Source organism: Lontra canadensis, unplaced genomic scaffold (genome assembly GCF_010015895.1).
Source record: "Lontra canadensis isolate GAN:19392208 unplaced genomic scaffold, GSC_riverotter_1.0 scaffold20, whole genome shotgun sequence".
NCBI classification, from domain to species: Eukaryota; Metazoa; Chordata; class Mammalia; order Carnivora; family Mustelidae; genus Lontra; species Lontra canadensis.
The window spans coordinates 759,871-782,643 of NW_022631014.1; the positions used below are offsets into that span (position 1 = coordinate 759,871).

General features: G+C 33.3%; 1 protein-coding gene and 1 pseudogene across 6 annotated transcripts in view; both read right to left on the minus strand.

Annotated features, from left to right (window-relative positions):
• The window catches only part of TBC1D5 (TBC1 domain family member 5), a 536,635-nt gene that overhangs the window by 255,559 nt on the left and 258,303 nt on the right, over window positions 1–22,773 (minus strand). For all 6 annotated transcript variants that reach the window (XM_032860919.1, XM_032860922.1, XM_032860921.1 and 3 more), the window contains one exon: window positions 5,342–5,408. In XM_032860919.1, the coding sequence (XP_032716810.1) occupies window positions 5,342–5,408 (67 nt within the window). The remainder of the gene's footprint in view (window positions 1–5,341; window positions 5,409–22,773) is intronic.
• LOC116869801 overlaps window positions 10,392–22,773 on the minus strand; it is a 54,826-nt pseudogene continuing 42,444 nt past the window's right edge.

Consider the following 22,773-nt stretch of genomic DNA (forward strand, 5'->3'; position numbering starts at 1 on the left):
AGGTATTATACTAGAAATAAATGTAAATGATAGAAGGATATTTGCCACATTCTCTCAAATTACTGATTACGTACAAATAGGACACAAAAATATTTATGATAAAACTATGAGACTACTTTTTTAAAGTTTACTCAATGACTAAACAGTGTTCAAATAAATGTATTTTTATTATTCAGGAAAAGAATTTACTTTGGAGTGAAAAAGCCAAACCAGCCACAATTTCTTTGAAAACGTTTTATCAACTTCAAAACAGCCTTTAACTCTATGGGGTACAGAACACACAATATTGATAAAGAGAGGCAACCTCGGAAGCTCAGATAATATAATTATTGATAAAGAGAGGCAACCTCAGAAGCTCAGATAATATAATTAAGAAATTATAAATACCACCCAATATACTGCCAAGTGGCTTTTTATTTTTTTAATTCCTTTTTAAGGAAAGACAATAAAAAATATAAAGGGGGGAAGTTCCCTTTATTTCTTCAACAAATGTTCTTTTAAAATATGAAATGTGTTATTTCTTAAAAGGAAAAAACAGAAAGCTAAAAAGAATGGGTAGTTCTTTAACTAATGTGTACTTCACATTTATTTGAGATCTTCATAAATGTTTCAAGTCTCAAGTCATCCCACCATCCCAGTTGTAGGATTTACTAATTCAAAAGACATGCATAAGTATTTTGCAATCCTTTCTGTATCCACTCCCTTTTTAAAAAATGCAACACCAAGGTTTCTAACTATTAACAATCTTTGTTTATTGGTGATGAGTTATAACAGAACAACCACTGGCTATTACTATTTTGAACTGTGTCGCCTGGAGTCAACATTTCATTTATAAACTATTATTTGAAAATTATCCAACTGTCAAAAGTCACAAGATAATACATTTTTCCTAATGGCACAGCTTGGGAAAATATACCCAGCAATGGTACCATGTGAAATTAAATTGTAGAAGTAATTAGGGTAGACTACATGATTTACTACCCCATATCAGAATCTAGAAAATCATAGTTAAGTAAACAAATTTATTTAAAAATGATCTACAATGACTTATTTTCTACCCTATGACATTTATACAACATACCAAGATGATGTCTGAAAATTAAGCAATATTCTGGGTTTCCCCGAGAATGCCAATAACTTGTCTGGGTCTTCTCTAACTAAACTATTTGCAACGTATTTTAACATGGATTTGTTACCACATAAACACTACCTAAATCACAAATGAGGCAATTCTAAATCTTTATATCCTAAATAAAAAATGAAGCAAAAATGAAGTTATTTTCTATTTTGGGAATCATAACACTATATGTGAAAAAAGCATTACACGGATTAAAAAACCATACAGACTTCTATGAACTTTTGTGGAAAGGTATAATTTGACCAATAAAGATATTTAGAAACATAGGGTAAAAAAGGGAAAGTTTAAAAATGTTCACCTTCAATTTATTTCATAGGTCACTGTTATACTATCTAATAAGATAATTAAAAACATGCAAGCAGCTGGTACTACAGCTAAACAGATTAATGTAATAGTCTGTAGTCATATGTGCTGGCAAGGGGCTCGCCTCTTTGGAGAGGAGAAGGTCAGCTGCCCTTGGGAAAGGAGGAGGGTGGTGGGGAGAGAATATTCCTTCTACCATGCGGCCTTGTGCTACAGTCACTAACTTAATCATCTACTGCAAACTGCTAATCGGCAAACCACTATTCTTCTTTCATACCCAGCAAGGGTCTCTCAGTTTTAATGTTTAAATAAGAAATACAGAAGGCTCATATAAACTGACGGAGAACACTGGTCTTTAAAAATCGTAAGATCTACTGCATAAACCAATAATAACTTCTCAAGTCTTCTAAATTTTCCATTTTAATACATCATCTGAAAATTAGTTGGGAGACATATAACTGAATTTTAACAAGAAGTTCTAAAACAAGATCTAATCTATTATCTAGGCACCATATAATATTCATACTGGTACCTTGGTTGTTAAATTCAGCTGCACTCCACTGGAATCAATGAAGCAAAACCACAAAAGACACAAATCCAAGTAAAACTTCCTGGCCTATGAAAAACAAATCTATGAACATTATGCATATGGTACTATCGTGTTAGGATCTGATCGACTGTAAATTTCAGAATTTGTCAAAATTCCAAAAACCCACGCCTGAATTTATACTAAGAATAAAACATCTTCCTTATATCATTGCTATGTGTACAAATTTGCTTCTGTAGCAAATTTTGAAGGCAACTGGAATACTGTATCAGATTGAGAGTTTCAAGCCTCAGGTTAAGTTTGTTCTTAGCTCCTTTCCTCCAAACAGACAAAAGGTATTGTCCTGTAAGTCACACATTCTTTTTTACCTTCCTTTCAGTGTCTCTATATCAGGGCACTGCAAAAAATTCTCAATACCAGGAGGTTACCAATGATGACAATGATGATGATGCCACAGACAAGAAGATAAACGCAGCTACTATTTACTCAGCATTTACCACATGACACTATCCCATCAACTCCTTCTTTTTAACCCCACTCTAATGGTGAGGAAACTGAGGCTAAGACTTGTCCAAGTTTCCCAAGTATTTGGAGCCAGGATCTGAACCATCTCACCATATATTTAGGCATTATTAACAAATGAAAAACAAAACAACAACAATCAGTGATTCTGCCCTCTTGAAAGTGACAATCCCAGACCACAATAAGACAAACACATAATGGGAAGAAGAGTACAGACTTAGGTGACCAATTCAAGACTGAATTCAATAGTTAATAAAACCTCCACATACACTATAAAAGGGTACATGTATTGGAGGGTTAAATGAAGGCTAAGGCAACAAAGTTGCCAATTTATATGAAAGAATTAATTCCAGAAAGAATTAATAAACGCAATGGGTTTGCAATTGGATTTTCAAAAGGCTTTATCTTCTACGTTTGATCAGTCTTTACAAGAGCTGTGAGGAGGAAGCAGGTTAGACATTAGAATGTCTGTCTTACAAGATGACAAACTAAGGCTAATCATTATCCTGGATAGAAGTATACAGAACTTGAATATGATGGTACTAGGCTGGCAGCCAGAACTATCTGACTGTGAAGAAAGGTCAGGATTTCTGAAACAGTTTAAATAAGACAAAGGTAGAACTCGTAGGCTAAAGGAGCTTTGAGGGTTAACAGTTACATTTTTCTAATAATTTATGTAAAGTTTAAAATAGCAATGATAGCAACAGAAAAATAATTTTCATTTTCAAAAGGGAATTTTACTGACAATTCTGTTGCATTTTAGAGTGATCACGCAACAATTCCTAGGTTTTATCAGTTAACCTTAATATGAAAATATACCCCAGAGCTATGCTTCTATGAATTCTGCATTTAACCCAAGTGTCAAATTCACAAGTAAGCTCATTATATTGTAAGAGCTATTGCCTGCTGAGTAGAAAAATATTCATTTCACACCTTAAATACTATAATACTATTTAATAACAGCACTGGCCTGCCAACTATGAAAAGCTCGTTTTTATATATTGTACTACCTGAGCTTTTTATCTTGCCTTTTTAATTACAACAATAAATTAATATCCTAACATTACAACACTGACAGGCATTGATTAGAATTATATTAGTTAACAACATTAGTATTTATTGTGCAAAGTTGCATTAGGAGTTCATTTTCAAAGTACAATTATCATCCAATAATACTAAAACATTTTAATCTTCAAACTATTCAAGAATAAAATAAACTACAAGATAATACTGTGTCTTCACATTAACACATTTCTCTTAACTTTATATTATGTCCATTATTTAGTATAATTAGCTAAACTACAAATGTAACTATAAAATTTAACTCACCAACAAAATATATACAGATATGGATTTTCCTTCCTTTGAAATACATTCCTATTTTCCTTTTGTCTTAGCTATTTTTTTGTATTTATATCTAGCAATGATACTAACAACATAGATTTCACATATATTATCATATTAACATTCCTCACTTACATGCCAAATCATGAATGTTTAACTATCTTTTATATTCACTTCAGTACTAAAAGAAGGATTTGAAGAATTCCAACATTTATAAGGTAGGATGAGTACACTGAAAATATAATGACAACATATGAGCTTTACTGCTGTGATAATACCCTTCTAGAACACCATGGGAACATAAGCCTTTTGTAGTATCTGTGACACTTGAACGACTGATTATTTATACAGACCCCAACTGATATAAAATAAAGATGTCAAGTGTTTCAATTACGATCTCGTTTCTGGAATTCATGAACAAATTGTAAAAAACTTTCCCATTTACCACATTCTTATTAAGTGCTTCCTTCCTGTGTATAAGGCCCAATTCTAGATATTAAAAGCTTGCCTGGAATATGAAAAGACAAATGACACAGTTCCAATTAGGGACATACAATGGGTTTTTAAATAAAAATATAAAGATTCCAATCATAAACTCCGTATTTAGTACATAAAAGAAGGAGTTACAGCTTAACATTCAAGTGAGTTTCCAAGTGTACAGTGGTTCTTGTGTGTATTGTATTGTCACTGCAAAAGAACTAATTAACCATCAGGGCAGTGTACTCGAAGTATTTCTTTAAGAATCTGCACTGCTATCTACAATGCCTAAATGTATTATTATTGAATCTGGACCTTTCTTCCTTAAAACAAAACAACCTAGTTTTTATATTACTCTGGTTAAGTATATGAATATTCAAATATTACTGGAAATAATATAATCTTTCTTCTTCCTAGGTTTCCCTGTTATGAAGGTACAAAATCCATAAACATTTACTCAAGGAAATTAAGTTATAAGGAGAATATTACCAAAATACTAGAGAAGATACATGTTTTCTTAACCAGCATATCCTTTAAAAAAAAAATCACTAACTGAGATGTAACTGTCCCATTTGCTGAAGAACCAAATGGGATATAAACAAACAGCACTTGATGTAACCATGGGTTACATTTCATATTCTTAGACACTCATAAGGAATATATTCTGTTTTAACCGGAAACTTAAACAAATGGAAGCCTTTAGTAAGGTAACAGATATACTGCAAAAACAAAATAAAAAATGGATTATAATGGAGCTTAATACTACATGTGCATTCATACCAATTATACACTAACAACTGATGTTTACAATAAGGTCATTTACTTTAGAACCAAAAAGGTTACACTGTTCATTACAGTCTGTGATAAGAACAATCACATATCACAATATTCTTTACATTTGACTTATTTTTAAAGGACAGGTAACACTTCCTTACTACTCTAAGATTGGAATCCTGTAACATCTTGTATATTGTCTTATAATAATATGTATCTATGTATTCATCACCTACCTATAGGAATTAAAAGTCCCATCAGAATCTAAAGTAGAACTTCTTCTTCCATTTTTATTTGAATCTCCTGGAAAAAAAATTTAAAAACACTGAAATAATGAAGATTATGAAACTGAATATTTTAGTTGAAAAGCTGCTGTGTGACAGCTCTATGCAGTATATTGGGTCCAAAAGCATTATCCCTTTACCCCTAACCCCCAAATATCTCTTGTAATCAGAGGTCCTTATGCAAAAAATTCATTTCGATGCTAAAATATAAATACCACCATTCCTAAATTGGATAGAAATACTATCAAAATAATTGCTAAGAGAACAAATGAAGCACAGTACATTTTTTAATGAATCATAATCAACACCAAAATTTATCAACCATTTAATCATGCATTAGTGTTTATAAACAAAGGGCAACTCTTTGTTAGTGACCAAGTCACCTGTTCGGACCATTGCTAAAGCCAAAAGACAGCAACAGACAGGGAACCTGGGATTATTTCCCAGTCCCCAGCTCTCCATGGCCGAGGAATTTGGTAAGCAGAGGTAAAAGAGAAAGCAGGCTTCGGAGGTGGCGAATGCATTCCAACGAACTTTTCATACACCTTAATATTGTCCCTAAAACTTTATGTTTTAACTGTGGGCAAGAGTTCAGCAACTTTAAAAATGGAAAAACAACACTGAAAGTTATTTCAGCATCATATGGTAATATCAAACATTTAGAAAAAAAAAAAATCCCACTCAAGAAACTGTTATATTCATAGTATCAAACTTAGAACAAATTCATACCTATTAGTTTAAAGATTATAGAATAAAAATAAATGTGCTAAAGAAGTTTAAAATATGCTTACCAATGTCACAGTATAAAATATATATGCTTATTGATAGAAATTTAATTTTAGTAGTTTACATTTTAAAATATATACTTCAAAGTACAGTTTTTATGAAACCATAGTATACTACTATTAAATAGACCATTTATTCTTAGAAAGAATTAAAAAGACTAGATTCTGATTACATTTTATACTTCTAATTCTTGTAATGTAACTATCAAACATCAGGTTATATTCATTTTTATGAAATTTAAAGCTTAATAATTTAATGATTTATCCATTTTAATGTATACTTTAATCCACTTTGAACAATCTAAGGTGCCACTGGAGATCATCACAGTGGTCCTGGTTAAGTCAAATAGTAATTACAGAGCTTTCACTTTAAAGATGAGATTATTTTTAATTATTGAGTACAGTACTTAAGGTACCATACTTATATAATTATGGTACTTATTAAATGGTTATTGAAAGCTGAAATGTAATTTTAATGACAGCTACCTATTTTTCTTTGCACATTTTATAGTTGACAGATTAGTCAAGAATGTTGGTTCTTTTCAAAATCTTTACATCTGTGCCAAAGTGTTTAGGAGGACAAGAATTGGACTGAGTCCACTTACTTTTTTTTTTAATTTTTTATTTCTGTGTTCCAAAATTCATTGTTTATGCACCACACCCAGTGTTCCATGCTATTCTTTTTTCAAAATGCACTTCAGGTTTTTTTTTCATTAAACAAAAATCCTAAAATGGATTACAGCATTCAAAACTATTGCCAAATTTTATAGAAGAAAATTATCCAAAACTACTTAAATGTTTAAGATCAATTTAGCTGGGCATACTTTGTTAGTTCTTTGAAAACATGGATACTATAAGATCACTCATAGAACATACTTTATTTTCTTAAAAAATTAAACGGTATTATAATAAATAAACTAAAAGGATTTTTAAAGAAAATTACTCTGTTTCTTACTAAATGAAAATTTCTTACAACACATGTTATTTAACAGCTTGCAGACATTTCCTGTGAAACATTCTATAACCAGCATAAAATAAGTAACTATATCATACATTTAAAATATGAGCCTTCTTTCTCTTTAAAACTAAAGATTATAATTACTTAAATACAGAAGATCTCACCAATAGAATATTTCTTCCCTTCTGCTGATATTTGCCAGATCAAATATAAAATCCTTCAAATAATTAAGAGACTTTCAGCTTTTTAAACTAGGTTTTGCCATCATAATATATTACAAAGGTTTTCTTCATCTTATACGTGTTTCAAAATGAGCATATCACATTAAATGTAACCTTCGAAGGATTGGAATAAGGAAAAAAAGCAGTTTTTCTTTTTCAAAAACATACCAAATAAGGAGTACAATTATTTTTCTGAATAGTATTAAAGAAACGATTTCAGAGTTTGCTATATGGGGAAAAGGCTGTAAAGTTTTGAAGCGGGAAAAACTGCTTTGTTCCTTCAAACCTCTAGTTGAAATTAATTATAGCAAATGTTTATGAAAACATCTGTTCCTAACAGTTATAAATTCTTAATTTTAGTATGGACAATTCCAGATTCTTATTTTGGAAGGAAACTGTCTGACAATTGAAAGATTTACAAAAGAACAGGCAGAATTTGTAATTCTGGAAAACTGTATATAGTGTGTATATCCTGCAGAGATTTTCATTTGTGTCAAACATTTGGAGGGGCTTGAAACTGGTAACTAGGAGAAATCAAAGACAAACAGAGAGGTTCCTCTTTGACTTAAGGTGTTATACAATAAAAACATATTTGTAATAGAAGGAAACATAAACCAAGAATTATAAATAAATGCTACTTTACTATGAACCTAATTTGGAGCAAGTATAATAAACTAAGTATTAATTTTATGAGGGATTTTAGTCTAATGCCAATACAATCATGGAAAGATATCCCCAAAAATAACAACAGAGGGTGCAAGAGAGTTTAATATGATGTTTCTAGTTGCTGTTCTGATTCTTGTACTAAGTTGCCATAACTGTAACAAGGATGTAACGGTTGCTTTCAGATCTCTTTCCCTTCTTCTCTCTCTCTCTCTCATATACACACATACAAATACACACACAAGCATAGGTACATTATTACAGTAACCTTGCACAAAGATCTTTAAATGATCAGACAGCACAAATACTTAAAAAGTGCTTTAGGATAAGAGATCACCTTTCAGTTGCTTGAAAATTAACTTAAAAGTAACTTAATTTTTAAAATGCAATTGTGATTTTAAAAGTATTTCAATATTTAATGTATTAACCAATAAGATAATCTAGATATATTTACTGAGGAAACTCTAATAAATACATAAATCACATACATATTATGTATGTTGCTATGTGTATGTATATTGTACAACATATATTCACAGGGATACTTCATCAATTATTTGTGACAATTACAATGTGAAATTTACATAACAGACTAATTTCTCATTGGTAAATAACTGTAAAATTAATTCCTAGCACTCACAATTAAAATAAGTTGACTGATTTGAAAAAAATACCTCTGTAGCTGAAGTATTTTAAATGAGGATAGACAGAGCATATATTTTCCATTAGTAATTTCTAACATATATATATCTAACTTATTAAGCAAATAATGTGTATAATGGTGACTTAGATTTCAAAACAAGATAAATTCCAGATTCTTTTTTAACTTTTACTGAAGCCGTGTTTAGCAAAGGGCATTTATAATATCTATGCACTGTCAAAAATCATGCTAAATGAAGATTTACAAAAGACTTCGATAGTGCTTTTTATGTACAAACATCTCTTTCATGAAGGTAGAACCAGATATTTTAAACTACTTTATTTTTCCTTTAAGATTTTATTTATTTATTTGACAGAGAGAGATCACAAGCAAGCAGAGAGGCAGGCAGAGAGAGAGAGGAGGAAGCAGGCTCCCTGCAGAGCAGACATCCCGATGCAGGGCTCGATCCCAGGACCCTGGGACCATTACCTGAGCCAAAGGCAGAGGCTTTAACTCACTGAGCCACCCAGGCACCCCTAAACTACTTTAGATTAAAAACTACCAGAGTAATGCTATAAACAAACACACCTACCCAACTGGGCCCTCAGTTTACATCTCAACAACATTAAGTTTTAGAAGATCACATCATACTAGGTATGAATTCTAAAAAGTATTACATAATTTAAAATATAAGGTTTATCTCTATAAATTGTTACAGAAATGCCATCAAGTGTGTGCAATGAATATTTAATAGTAAGAGTGGAAAAAAGATTTGCTTTAAACTAAGTTGAAAACAAACCTATGGACAGCTACATTTAGTTGTGATAGGTTAATATGCCATAAACAGTGTAGAGACCTGAAAGCTTTTAAGTGAACATTACTACTGAAATGTTTTTTATTAGATTTAAATCCCATTCAAAGAAAATGCTTAAAAAATCAATAAATTAAGTATATTCAAGTGCTGACATAGTAAGGCAAAGTATAATGACTCAGCATTGTCCATGAAGACAGTAGACACTAAGGACATTATCTCAACAGAGAGACAACAGTCTCTCTATACTAATTTATGTATGCTAAATATCCCCAGTGCTCAAGTAAACACAAAAAATTTGTCTATTTAATAATATTCCGTTTCTCTATTATTATATCTACATTCTAATGATTTAATGGCCACATTTAATTCTTGACATAATATTTAGAAGTTACTACTTTATTTTTTATCTCCAAAAATGTTTAGTAGCATGATCAAAAACATTTTTTGAATAATGACAGAATTTCTAGACATGAAAGAGTGTAAGTGGCTCTACCTTATAACCAAATATTTGCGAGTGAATGGACAGCTTTATTGCCAGTCTTCCTTTCATCAAAAACAATACATATTTATTGGTTCCATGTGAAGCTGTGACCATTGCTTTGACTGGGAATGAGTCCTTACTGCAATTAAGTATAAAAAATATCTTCCATAATTAGAATGTGACTTGTTTTACTGAGTAAAGAGTTGATAAAAATCCTGAAAAGGTTGGGTTTTTGTTTTTTAAAAACATTCCTTTTATACACTACAAAGAAATAATTAGTAGTTTGGTTATTTAAATCACTACATGATATAGCAATGGTAGTCCCCAAAGGGCCTCCCTTCACATAATCACAAACACAGACCCTCTTCTGGAGTATACATTTTTGGGGTAGGCTCTGAAGACTTGAGCCTCCAAGTATTTATACTGGTTTAAAAACAGTACTAGTAGTCATTACACATGTCGCCTTCACACAGGTATGGCAGTCTGGTGAAAGCTCTGGTAACAAAACCAGCTTTTCTAAAAACTTCAAGCAAGCTATTGACTTGTTCTTCCCAATTCTATCTCTTGGTTTCTAAAATTTCTGAAGGTTCCTCCCACTTGCCACCTATGTTTTCCACACAGGGATGAAAGGGTAAAACCAGAACAAGGATGACCCTGTCTCTCATTGCCTCCAAGACATTTCTGGTATCTTTCAACACAGTCAGGGGCTGTCCAGCACATTTAAGCAACTTATATCATAGTGGAACCCTGTATTCTGCTATTCATTTATACCAAGAACTTTGTATTTCTTCTTCTGAAGCTGCCATATCATAGTTTCAGAGAACTCAGTAGCATATATTTCTTCAAAATGAGGGTTCATGATTTTTCTGACTTCATCTCCAGCACCTAAATCTATAGGCTTTCCAATTTGGATTAATAATGTAGTCTCTGAAACTGACTGGTGAAAATGCAAACATTGAGCCTCCTCCTAGCAACCCAGCGATAGATATTCTAGACATAAACAGCCTAAAAACAGATGACCCTAGAGTGACATAACTGGACAAAGAATAGTCAGTCTGATTTCTCAATGCTGTTAAGAACATCTGTGTTCCCTGATTAAGGTAACTCTAAACAAAGAGAGCCTGGAGTGATTCACATTTCTCTGTTGCACACCTACTACTTACTGGTGGTTCTCCTTCCTACTGGCCTCAGCCCTGCCAGCCTGTCAGGGCCACTTCTCATGCTCACATACATGGAGTGGAGAGGCAGCCTCCACAGCATCCACAACCTCCACGCAAGGCAAACAGATGCCAGGCTCAGGCCCAGCCTGCCCACAGTTTCACCAAGGGCCATGGCCACTTACTTGGCTCACCGCCAGTGTTGGGATGAGGAGGAAGAGGTACCACTGCTCAGATTAGAGCTACTACACCCAACTTGTCCATCCAGCCCCTTCAGGGCCAAGACAGGGGGTCAAAATTATTATTTTAAATAATATAAAGTCAGATGTAAAAAACAAATACATAGAAACTTTTAAATAAATATTTCAAATGGATAATTTTAAGAAGATAGTATTTTTGTTATTCCTATTAAATCATTAATAGAATAATTTTCAAGAAGAAAGCAGAGTGACATCAGTGGAATGGTAGACTATACAACTCCAAACTCTCATCCTCCCAAAGAAACACTAAAAACAAGCAATAACTGTCAGAACCAACTTTGCAGTGATTCTGGAAGACAATGCAAGATTTACAAAAACCAAATGAACAATAAATGAAGAAAGAGATTTCTTGAAGGCTTTGTGGTATTGTTACTTGCCATTACCCTACTCCCACCTTGGTACACTGCAGTCTTTTTTTTTTTTTTTTAATTTTATTTATTTATTTGATAGACAGAGATCACAAGTAGGCAGAGGGGCAGGCAGAGAGAGAGGAAGGAAAGCAGGCTCCCTGCTGAGCAGAGAGCCCGATGCGGGGCTCAATCCCAAGACCCTGGGATCATGACCTGAGCTGAAGGCAGAGGCTTTAACCCACTGAGCCACCCAGGCGCCCTGGTACACAGCAGTCTTGAAGAGGGATGCAGTTTCCAGTATGGGAGACCAGTACTTGGTTCTGGAGGGAGCAAAGTAGACCACATTTGCAAAATATTATGTAACTCTATTCTAACTTACTTAGGAGCTACCTGAAGGACTAACAGAGAACATTCATCTCTTTTTTGTCTAATTCAAAAAGCGGGTAGGCATTGCTCTTGAACACACTGCAAGCTAAATTAAGAACAGGCAGATGCATAGGGCAAAGTTTATAACTAAAACATTAAAAAGACTACCTAATACCTGGGAGCAAGAGTTGGTGAGAGTTTCCTTGGGGAATTAAGACTTTCAAAAGGAACCACGTATATCGGAAAACGTACATGCCCAGTGCAAGCAGAAGATCAAAACCTTCCACCTGAAGCTGATCACTAAGATGAATGCAAGCGTGGCTAAATGATGAAGGACTGCTGCGGCACAGAACCAATCTGTAAACAAAAGAAGTTTTAGCTTTTTTGTTTGGTTCTTGTTCTTTTTCTTAGCTCCTGGCTTTCAAAGAAATGCCTATTAAAACCCTAGCTGAACATAACCTAAGAAATAAAGAGTTCGGTATCTTCATATGCCAAAGAATAAATCTTGGCAGAAATTTAAAAAAAAGACTGGGAAATAAGGGGCTAAAATGTTTAAGAATACAGAAAATTAGCAAAGATTAGGGGCAACTAAATTTCAAGAGTTACCAAATCATGATATTCAAATTATCAGTTGTCAACAATAAAAATCACAAAGCACATAATAAAAAACAGGAAGCAAGGCTCATTAAAAAATAAATAAATTGATAAAAACTACCCTTGAGAAATCTAGAAATTGAGTTTATCTACAAAGATTTTGACATAACTATCTTAAGGAAGCTTAAAAAGCAAGAAAAAAACAAACCTAAGTATATGCTCCATCATTTACTTGCTCTGTTAGTTACCATTCAGTATCCCCGTTATGTCATTTGGAATGGGGAAGGTAAAGTTTCCACCACAGAAAGGTGGAAGGGTTACAAGGATTAAATAAGAAAACTCAAGTGAAGTGCTTAGTGTAAGCATGTAGCATAATGTAATTCCTCAATAAATGTTAGCTATGATTTTTCTGAATGTATTAATCAATCCATTTAACATACTGGATACAGTGAAGGAATAAAATTAAAAGGCTATTCTATCTAAAGGAAATAAATTTATTTATAATTTAAATAACTGAAAATTGTAACTCTTCTAGTCGTTAAAAAGCATTTCTCATAAATTTGACAATTAACAAAAAACTATTTAATGGGTTATATAACTCTGTGCAAGTTCTGTGGTATTCTTTTAATATCTTTCCTGATGATCATCATACCAAATATTGAATATGATGATATAGAGTAGAAAAAAATCACAAAATTAAATGAAATTACAGCCTTGAAATGTAAAGCCAAATAATGCATGAACTTAATATATGTTTCCTGAGACTGATAAAATTATACACAGATAAAGAACTACAACTAGTCAATCTAGTAATAAATTAAAACTATCTCATATAGGACAGTTTACAATATTACCCATACACCAGAATAAAACAAGCTTTAAGAAGAATTATTAATGATTCTGCAACTGAATGAAAAAAAGGTCTAATTTCAAAGATAGTCACAACTGTAACTATCTAACAGTTAACCTGTAATAATACACAAATGCAAATACTTCTATTTATTGTAATTGTTATTTCTGGGCATACTGTTATTTCCCCAGGCATTCCATAGATTTAAATTTGCTTGATGGTGGGGGATGGGTGGGGAAAGCAGACCAGGAATTAGCCAGGAAAACAGAATTCCAATGCAAACTTAATCTCTCTGGAGCTAGAATCCATATCTATAGAAAAAAAAAGGGGGGGGGTAGGACCTGTTCAGTCTAAACTCATGAACATGATGATCATCCAAATCACCTTGTGACAAGTAAAAAGAGAGTGTGATGCATGTGTGTGGTGTGTTTGAGAGACAGCAAAGGTGAGATTGAGATAACGATGGTGGATCTATGATTCCCTACTTATAAACGGTTTTCTAATTATTTTGGTAATACATGAGTCTTTTTTTTTTAGTCCAAAATAATAAGCTTCTACTGTGCTAAAAGTGAGTCTCCTATTGTAGAAGGCAATTTAATTTGCCCCAAACAGGGAGGTATTGAGTATCTTATGTGATAATATTTACTGTAGACTATCATAAGCACAAGCTTCAATCTCATGTTCCAGCAGTAGTAATGGGCTGACTGAGCTACGTCAACACTACATTACCTTGGTGTGATCAGTAGCATGTAGTGATTACTGGTGAAAGGGTGCAGATTGGAGGTGGCAAGCCTGTGTTTGGCCTGTATGGTCCTCCTGCATACAGACCACTTGGGCTTCAAAAGCACCTTCGTACAAGGGTTACACAATGCCAATGCTATAATTTAGATAAGTACAAAGCACATTTATACTAAGTAGATCAACAACAAATTTGAGAAGAGTTTCTCAGAAGTAAATGTATTAAAAAAGAACATTTGAAAATATTTCTTTAAAGAATATTAAGGTCAAGGATGATTATTACATAATTTGCCTTCTGCTACATTTTTTTAACAAAAATTCTAATAATGAATTGGTTTAGACCCTGATCAACTGAAATTTTTAGTTTAGCTACTAATTTCAACAAATGTTTTAACAAAATGTCCCACCAAAAAACCAAAACAAAACAAAACACAATAGCTTCTCAAAGAAAATCTAATTGAGGGGCGCCTGGGTGGCTCAGTCGGTTAAAGCCTCTGCCTTCGGCTCAGGTCATGATCTCAGGGTCCTGGGATCGAGCCCCACATCGGACTCTCTGCTCAGCAGGGAGCCTGCTTCCTCCTCTCTCTCTCTGCCTGCCTCTCTGCCTACTTATGATCTCTGTCTGTCAAATAAATAAATAAAATCTTAAAAAAAAAAGAAAATCTAACCGATACTTAGGTAACTCTAACCCTGATGTTAAATTATGTTAAGTGCCTAAGTGAATATAACAAAAGTTAATATACAAATTATTTGCTAAATAAAATGGAGTATATCTAGCATTGAAGTCCTATTTCATTTTCTATAAATCTTTCAAATAATAACTATAAAATATTTATATTAATTATTTTTTCTTCAATGTATAAAATAAGGAAGTGCCTTTCTATACAGAAAAGATTCCTTTGGGCACTCCCATTTTCACTCTTGATTATAATCAATGCTAGATACTTTAAGATTGGTTTAACATCTAGTGAGTGGAAGACACGTCATAAAATGTAAAGATATCCATTAACCAAAAAATGACTAACTTAGCTAATATAAAATACATTTTTTTGTACGAAAAATTGAAGTGTGAACTATTTGAAGGCCATAAATTACCATCCATGAGCTAGAGTAAATAATCCTGTTTATGTCCTAAATGACAACTAACTGAGCAAGTTCGTATATCAAAGATCTACTTAAAAAGTATAATGGGCATATTAACTATAAATCTCAAAGTTCTGATAAAGAACCAAGGGTAAATATTCTAAAACATATATTTACTCTTACAAATGATATACTAAAATAAATCACATTAAAATACTGTAATCTCAGGAGACGTGGGTGGCTCAGTCAATTAAGCATCTGCCTTCAGTTCAGGTCATGATCTCAGGGTCCTGGGATGGAGCCCTGCCTCAGGCTCCCTGCTCAGCAGGGAGGCTGGAGTCTGGTTCTCCCTCTCCCTCTGCCTGCCACTCCCCCTCTCCTGCTCTCTCTCTGTCAAATAAATAAATAAAATCTTTTTTTTTTCAAAAGCATTAAAAAATACAGTAATCTAAAATCCTCAAGCACAAATCAAAATTTTTTTTAATATTCACCATTTACTTTAAAGATTCAAAACAGAGCGCCTGGGTGACTCAGTGGGTTAAAGCCTCTGCCTTTGGCTCAGGTCATGATCCTGGGGTCCTGGGATTGAGCCCCACATTGGGCTCTCTGCCTAGCAGGGAGCCTGCTTCCCCTCCTCTCTCTCTGCCTGCCTCTCTGCCTACTTGTGATCTCTGTCAAATAAATAAATAAAATCTTTAAAAATATTAAAAAAAATAAAGATTCAAAACATTAACTGACCCATAAAAATGTTTTATTTTATATTTGTTATGACATTAAAGAATTATACTAAAATCTGGTTTTTAAAGAGAAATTATAAATCCATAAGCTGATCTCTATTTATAATTTTATGATAAAGTATCATTATTTATTAATGGAGATGATTTATTAAACCTGATAATAACAAGAAATATGTAAAAGAAAAAATGTCTTCTCCTTAAAATTTGCTAGGAAATGTGCAATATACGAAATTCAACTATCCTTTTAGAGAACAAAAAATATCATTCAAAGTAGTTATTTATTGAGCATTTTATCCAAACATATTTAGCTATCTAGACAAATTGATTAATTAATAAATGCACTTACTGATTCAAACTTCTATTCATGCATCTGGATCATGTGATAGTTTTTCTACTTATTTATTCTTTCAACAATTCTGTGTTGAGTCTTCCTATATTTTAGCACTAGTGATCAATAGTAAGCAAAAGTTCAAAACCCACCCCTGACTTCCTTAATGTTTGTTCCAATTTCAGCAGAGGAGAGAGAAAGTCAAAGCAATGTACAATGACAACTTAGAAAAACATTATAAAGTTACGTATTCTACTATATAATAACATAGGAGAGAGGAGAAGCCACTGACCAAAAAGAGGATGAAAAGTACTCTGCTAGAGATCAGCACATGCCAGGATTCTGTGAAGCTCATGTCAAGGATTTGGGTCCAGATGAAATAGGAAAGGCAGTGAAAGAAATGTAAGGAGAAGCAGAACATGATAAAGTTTGAAGCTTTAAAAAGATCACTTGAACTTCAGGGTGAAGGAATTTGAGAGTGGGTATAGGGGAGGAGAGTGAATAGAAGAATAGTGAATAAAAGTCCTTGTACTGTAAGGCAAAAAATGATGATAAAATAGCTATATTGGTTATATCATACTCATATCATCTTAGAAATGGCAACTTTCCATTTTTAAAGCTTGTTAAGATTATTTACTGAGAACGTACTATGTGCCAGACAGTTTTCAAACATGGAAGTACTATAGTGAACAAAACAGAATTTAGTGTGGGGATGGAGGGAAGCAGGAGAAAACACAAGAAAATTAATTCTTAACAGATTAAGTTCAGATAATTACAAGAGCTATAAAAAAATGCAACAGAAAATTAAAAAAAAAAAGAAAAGTACAGCAGAATAATTTGATATTCAGTGACTGGGGGAGGATGCTCTCTGCAGGGAGAGGTAATACCTGATTTGAAATTCTAGTAACAAGAAAAAAAATTAGTTATTTAAATATCAATGCCAAAGGATAGAAGATGCAAAGGCCCTAGGGCCGAGGTTGGCTTTTAAAAAAGAAAAAAAAAAAAAAAGTCAAGATGGCTCAAAGGCTAGAATAGAGTTGTAGGAGATGAGGTCTCTGGGAAAAGGAGCAGCCATTAAACTTGGGATTATATAGAGAGGAAGTCTAGATTTCACAAGTACAACGAGAAGCTACCATAAGTTTTAAAATGATGAAAAAGATCTATTTCATGTTTGAAAGAGGATTCTAGCTGTGAACACCAGATTGAAAGTAGGGGGGCAAGATGGAAACTAAGAGATCAGTTAGGATCTGTACCATTGGATAACCTGATAAAATGGGCAAAAACAACCGCATACTTAATTCTAAGATAGTTTAAATGAGGATCTGAAAATTGAAATCTTCTGAAATGATCTGAAATTATTCCTATGGTGGAAAAGTAAGTAACTGTGCTAGTATTTTATTTCTGTAAATAATGAGGATTATCTTAATTTGATTATTAATAATTTTATTTTTACAAACTGGTTCTTATATAGATCAGAAACTTGGTTTCTAAATAAGACAGACATCTGGTCACACACACACACACACACACACATAAAATATAAACAGAAGAAACAATAAAATAGCACATTATAGATTATTAGCAGGATTTCTAGTCCCATCCAACATGAAGGACCAGTGAAAGCCTCTCTCTCCCACTGATTTCAACTAAAAACTCTGGGCAAAGTACTAAAAGCCAACTTCTTGAGGACCCTGAAATATAACCAATAGCAGGCATTCTGGACAAGGACTCAAAGATACAGTGGTGGAGAATGCTCAGGGTTTCTTTTCTCCTTCATCTCCCAGCTTGGAACTCAGGTCAGGCTGAACCTAAGAACTAAATAAATAGCAGGCACCTACAGCAAAAATTCCAATCCTGATTTACTGGCACTAGGAAAAGAATCCTCTTTTCTTTTCCCATTTTTTTCAATTCCAACCTTGCAACCAAGGCCAGGCCTAATTGTAGAACTACACTGCCATAGTTGGTGGGCAGTAGCAGTGGTGGGGGTATGTAAAACCCTGAGGAATAAAGCTATCTTTTCAGACAGAACACTAGGAAAGGAAGTCCCTAATGTGTGAACAATGAGGAACCCCCATTGTTTTTTTCTTTTCTCTTTTTCTCTTCATTTTGTCACTGAAGTGGGTCCCTTTGTGTGAAATTATATGATAGCATGAGAAGCAAAAATTGACGGAACAAGCCAATGTGGGGAGAGGGGAGCGGTGATCCTGAAGAAGAATACACTAGATCAGGGGATTCTCTACTTCTATATGAACTGACACAAATCCTAAATTCACCCCTAAGCTGTATATGCTCAAAACATACCCAAAGCAGCACAGCGAAAGCTCTGAAAATTAACCTATGGCATAAACTACCATCAAAGTCACAGACTAAACCCTAAGGGTTGCACGCAAGTTGGACTAAAAAAAAATAGAAAAGAATTTGAGCACTGAACTGACACTGAAACCACCATCACCACCCACAAAAGGTAAGTATGAACCTAATTATGTTGGCTGCCTGGGGGAGGGGAAGAAAAATGGGAAAAAGAAAGCAGAAAGGAAGAAAAAGAAAATGTTTCTCTGGAGGATTTAACAGGATCTAGAGTTTTGAAACCAAATATTCAAAATGTTCATAATACAATCTAAAATTACTTGATATATCAAAAACGAGGAAAAACTCGCCAACTTTCAAGGTACAGTACAGTCAACTCTCAGATGACCCAGACGTTGGAATCCACAAAGATTCCTATCCTACTAAACAACTTTTTGACATGAAGCACAGTCTTCAAAGACAGATATTTACAGATTTTTAAAAAAAAATCATGAAGCAAAAAACTATTAAAAAGAATCAAATTAAAAATTTTAAACTATAAAGTACAAAGTATCTGAAATTTTTTTAAAAAAGCAGTAGGTGAGCTCAAAATTAACATGGAATTGACAGAGGAACAACTCAATGAACTAGAAAAGAGATCAAAAGAAGTTAGCCAATCTGAAGAATAGAGTAAGATTAAAATATTAAAATGGACAGAACCTCAAAGAACCATGGGAAAATATAAAGCTTCTAGTAAATCTTCAAAATTAAAGCTTTTTTAAAAACATTATCAGTATATTACCTAAATTATCAATTTATATAATCTTATTATATATATTATATTTTTACATATACATATAGATTATATAATCAATTTATATATCTCTATTATATAATCTAATTATCTTTGTAGTCATATTATTCAAATATGGTCTCAGCATAAAGAATAAAGATCTAAATGAAAAATGAGATTACAACACAATATGGAAATTAATTTCACCCACTCTAGCTTTCACTTTTCTTTCATTTTTAGATTTATTTTTCCACTAAAAAATATGTATACATTAAAAACTTGCACATGTGAAAGAAATTATGAAGATAAAAATTAGCAAAAAACTGAGTTTCGAAAAAGAAGGAAAGGAAAGATAGGAAAAAACACCTATACTATAATTACATGGCAGGAAATATTTTCTTTTCCTATAAAATTGAAGTTACACCCTATATAAACAATTTTGTGTTCTATTATCTCATGTATTGCAAGTGTGAGTACTTCTGCTCTCATGTTACTTTAAAAACTTATTTACAACAAAATTTTAAATAGCCGCATAATACAGTAATCAATTAATGTTCTGTAATTTAACCATTCTTTTATCAGTGGATATTTCTGTATTTAAAACTGTAAGCTGTTCTTAATAACACCATGATAAATATCTTTGTGCATAAATCTTTCCCTGGATACACCTTAAGACACAAAACTAAATTCACTGGTGGAAAAATACTAACAAAATTCCAAAATTAATGTAAACTGATAAAAATCACAAAATTTATACATGATTATTGTGGGAAACTTTAAAATGCAGATTCCTACAAGGAACAAAAAAGCCACCCACAGTTCTACCATTAACATTTTGACAATTTTCCTCAAATTTTTAGTGGAATATACTATACATTCTAGAATTTGAATACAATATATGGTTTAATACTATTATAAAACAACCTTCACGGGCTATACAGAATCTTAAACAATAGTTGATATTCACAGCGTATTTATAAACCACCAAATACATTGATAAATATATTCCTACTACTGCTTACCCTAGAGCATACATATAGAACTGTCCGTGTGAGCAGTAACTTGATTAAAGTCAATGCCTGAAAGAAGAACATCTCCATGTTGTGAATTAGATACTCTCCATTCAAAGATTACCGAATACTGACTGCGGCCCCAAATCTTGTTTTCTCCTTTTTTTGGGCCAGTGGCAATCCAGCTACAGACTATATTACACAGCTACATTATGCCTAGATGTAGCCCTGCAGACTAGGTGATTAAAAAAAAAAAAATTCTGATACCCTGTACTAATTCCTTCTTTCCCACAGACTAAAACAATGGTAACAATGGCTAAATCAGGCCTAAACAGTAGCCAAGAACAAAAAGACAGAAAATAGTGATGATGTGGAGAAACTGAAGCCCTCATACGTTGCTCTGGGAATTTACAAAATAGCGCAGCCACTTTGGAAAAACAGTTTGCCAGTTTCCTCAATAGTTAACCATAAATTTAACATATGACCCAGCAATTTTACTCTAAGAATCTATCCAAGAAAAATGAATAGAATACATGTGTATACACAAAGATCTGTGTTCAAATGTTTATAACAATACTGTTTATAACAGCCACAAACGGAAAATCATACAAATATCCATTAGCCACTGAATAAGCAGAAACGGTATATCCATACAGTAGAATACTATTCAGCAACAAAGAAGGAACCCAGTACTAATACATGCTACAACATGACTGAATCTCAAAAACATTAGCTAAGTGAAATAAGCCAGACATAATGAGATGTAATGTCTCTTTCTATCCCTTATAATACCCCTTGTTCTGAAGTCTGCTTACACTGATATTAATAGTTACTCTAGCCTTCTTGTTAAGTGTTTGCATGATGTATCTTTCTCTATATTCGTTTACTTTTGACCTAAGTAATTTCTGTTAGTTTTCTATTGTTGCTATGACAAATAATCACAAGCTTCGAAGCTTTACACAAATACATTATCTTACAGTTCTGTGGGTTAGAATTCTAACACAGGTCTCATTGGGCTAAAATTAAAGTGTAAGCAGGACTGTGTACCTTACTGATGGCCCTAGGGAAAATCTGTTTCCTTGCTCCTTCAGTTCTTGAAATTAGCTCCTACAGAACTGAGGTCCCCAACTCCTTAAGAACTGTGAGGAGAGAGCTGCTCCTGGCTTCCAGAGGCCACGTGAATTCCTTGCCTTCCTCCATCTTCAAAGCCACAGCAATGAACCAAATCTGTTTCACACTTTATCTCTCTCCTGCCCTTCTACTGCTTTTCTCTAATGGCAGTTGTAAAGGTTCTAAGCTGTTAAGGACTCATATGATGAGGCTGGGCCCACCCAGGAAAACATTAATAACTTTCTGATCTAAACATGTGTTACCTTAAAAATATCTGTAAATGGGGCGCCTGTGTGGCTCAGTTGTCAAGCATCTGCCATTGGCTCAGGTCGTGATCCCAGGGTCCTGGGATTGAGCCCGGCATTGGGCTCTCTGTTGAGCAGGAAGCCTGCTTCTCCATCTACCTGTCCCCCTGCTTGTGTTCCCTCTCACCATGTCTCTGTCAAATAGATAAATAAAATCTTTAAAAAAAAATATGCAAAGTTCTGTCTGCTATATAAGGTAACATACTCACAGGTTCTGGAAATCAGAGTGTAGAAATATTTGGGGGGTGAGGGAGACATTAATCAGCCTACCACATCTTTTTACTTAAAATGAGTAACTTATAGACAGCATATAACTGCTTCTTGCTTTTTAAAATCTTTCTGACAATCTCTGCCTTTTAACGGGTGTCCTTGGACTATTGCTATTAGTGTGCTACCGAATGGATGAATTAAAATATAGGATCCAGCTACCTGTTTTCCATCTGTTCCATCTATTCTTGTTCCATCTGTTCTTTATTTTCCCCCCACTTTATGCCATCTTTAGAGTTGAAGATATTTTATGATTCTATTTGATCTCCTCTATTGAATTATTATTTATGCCTTCTATTCTATTTTTATTTAATGAATACTCTAGAGTAGAGTTTGACAAACCAGGGTCTATGGGCCAGTCAACTGCTTCTGTATATTAAGTTTTATTAAAACTCATTCATTTATGTACTAACATGCCCATTTGTTTATATACTAAGGCTACTTTCAAGTTACAACGGAAGAATTGAGTAGTTACAACTGAGATCATAGAGCAAGTATTAAATATAAATTATATTCTCCTTTAAGTAAATGTTCCCTGATCCCTGCTTTAGGCTTACAATATAATATTTAATTAATCAGAGTTTACCT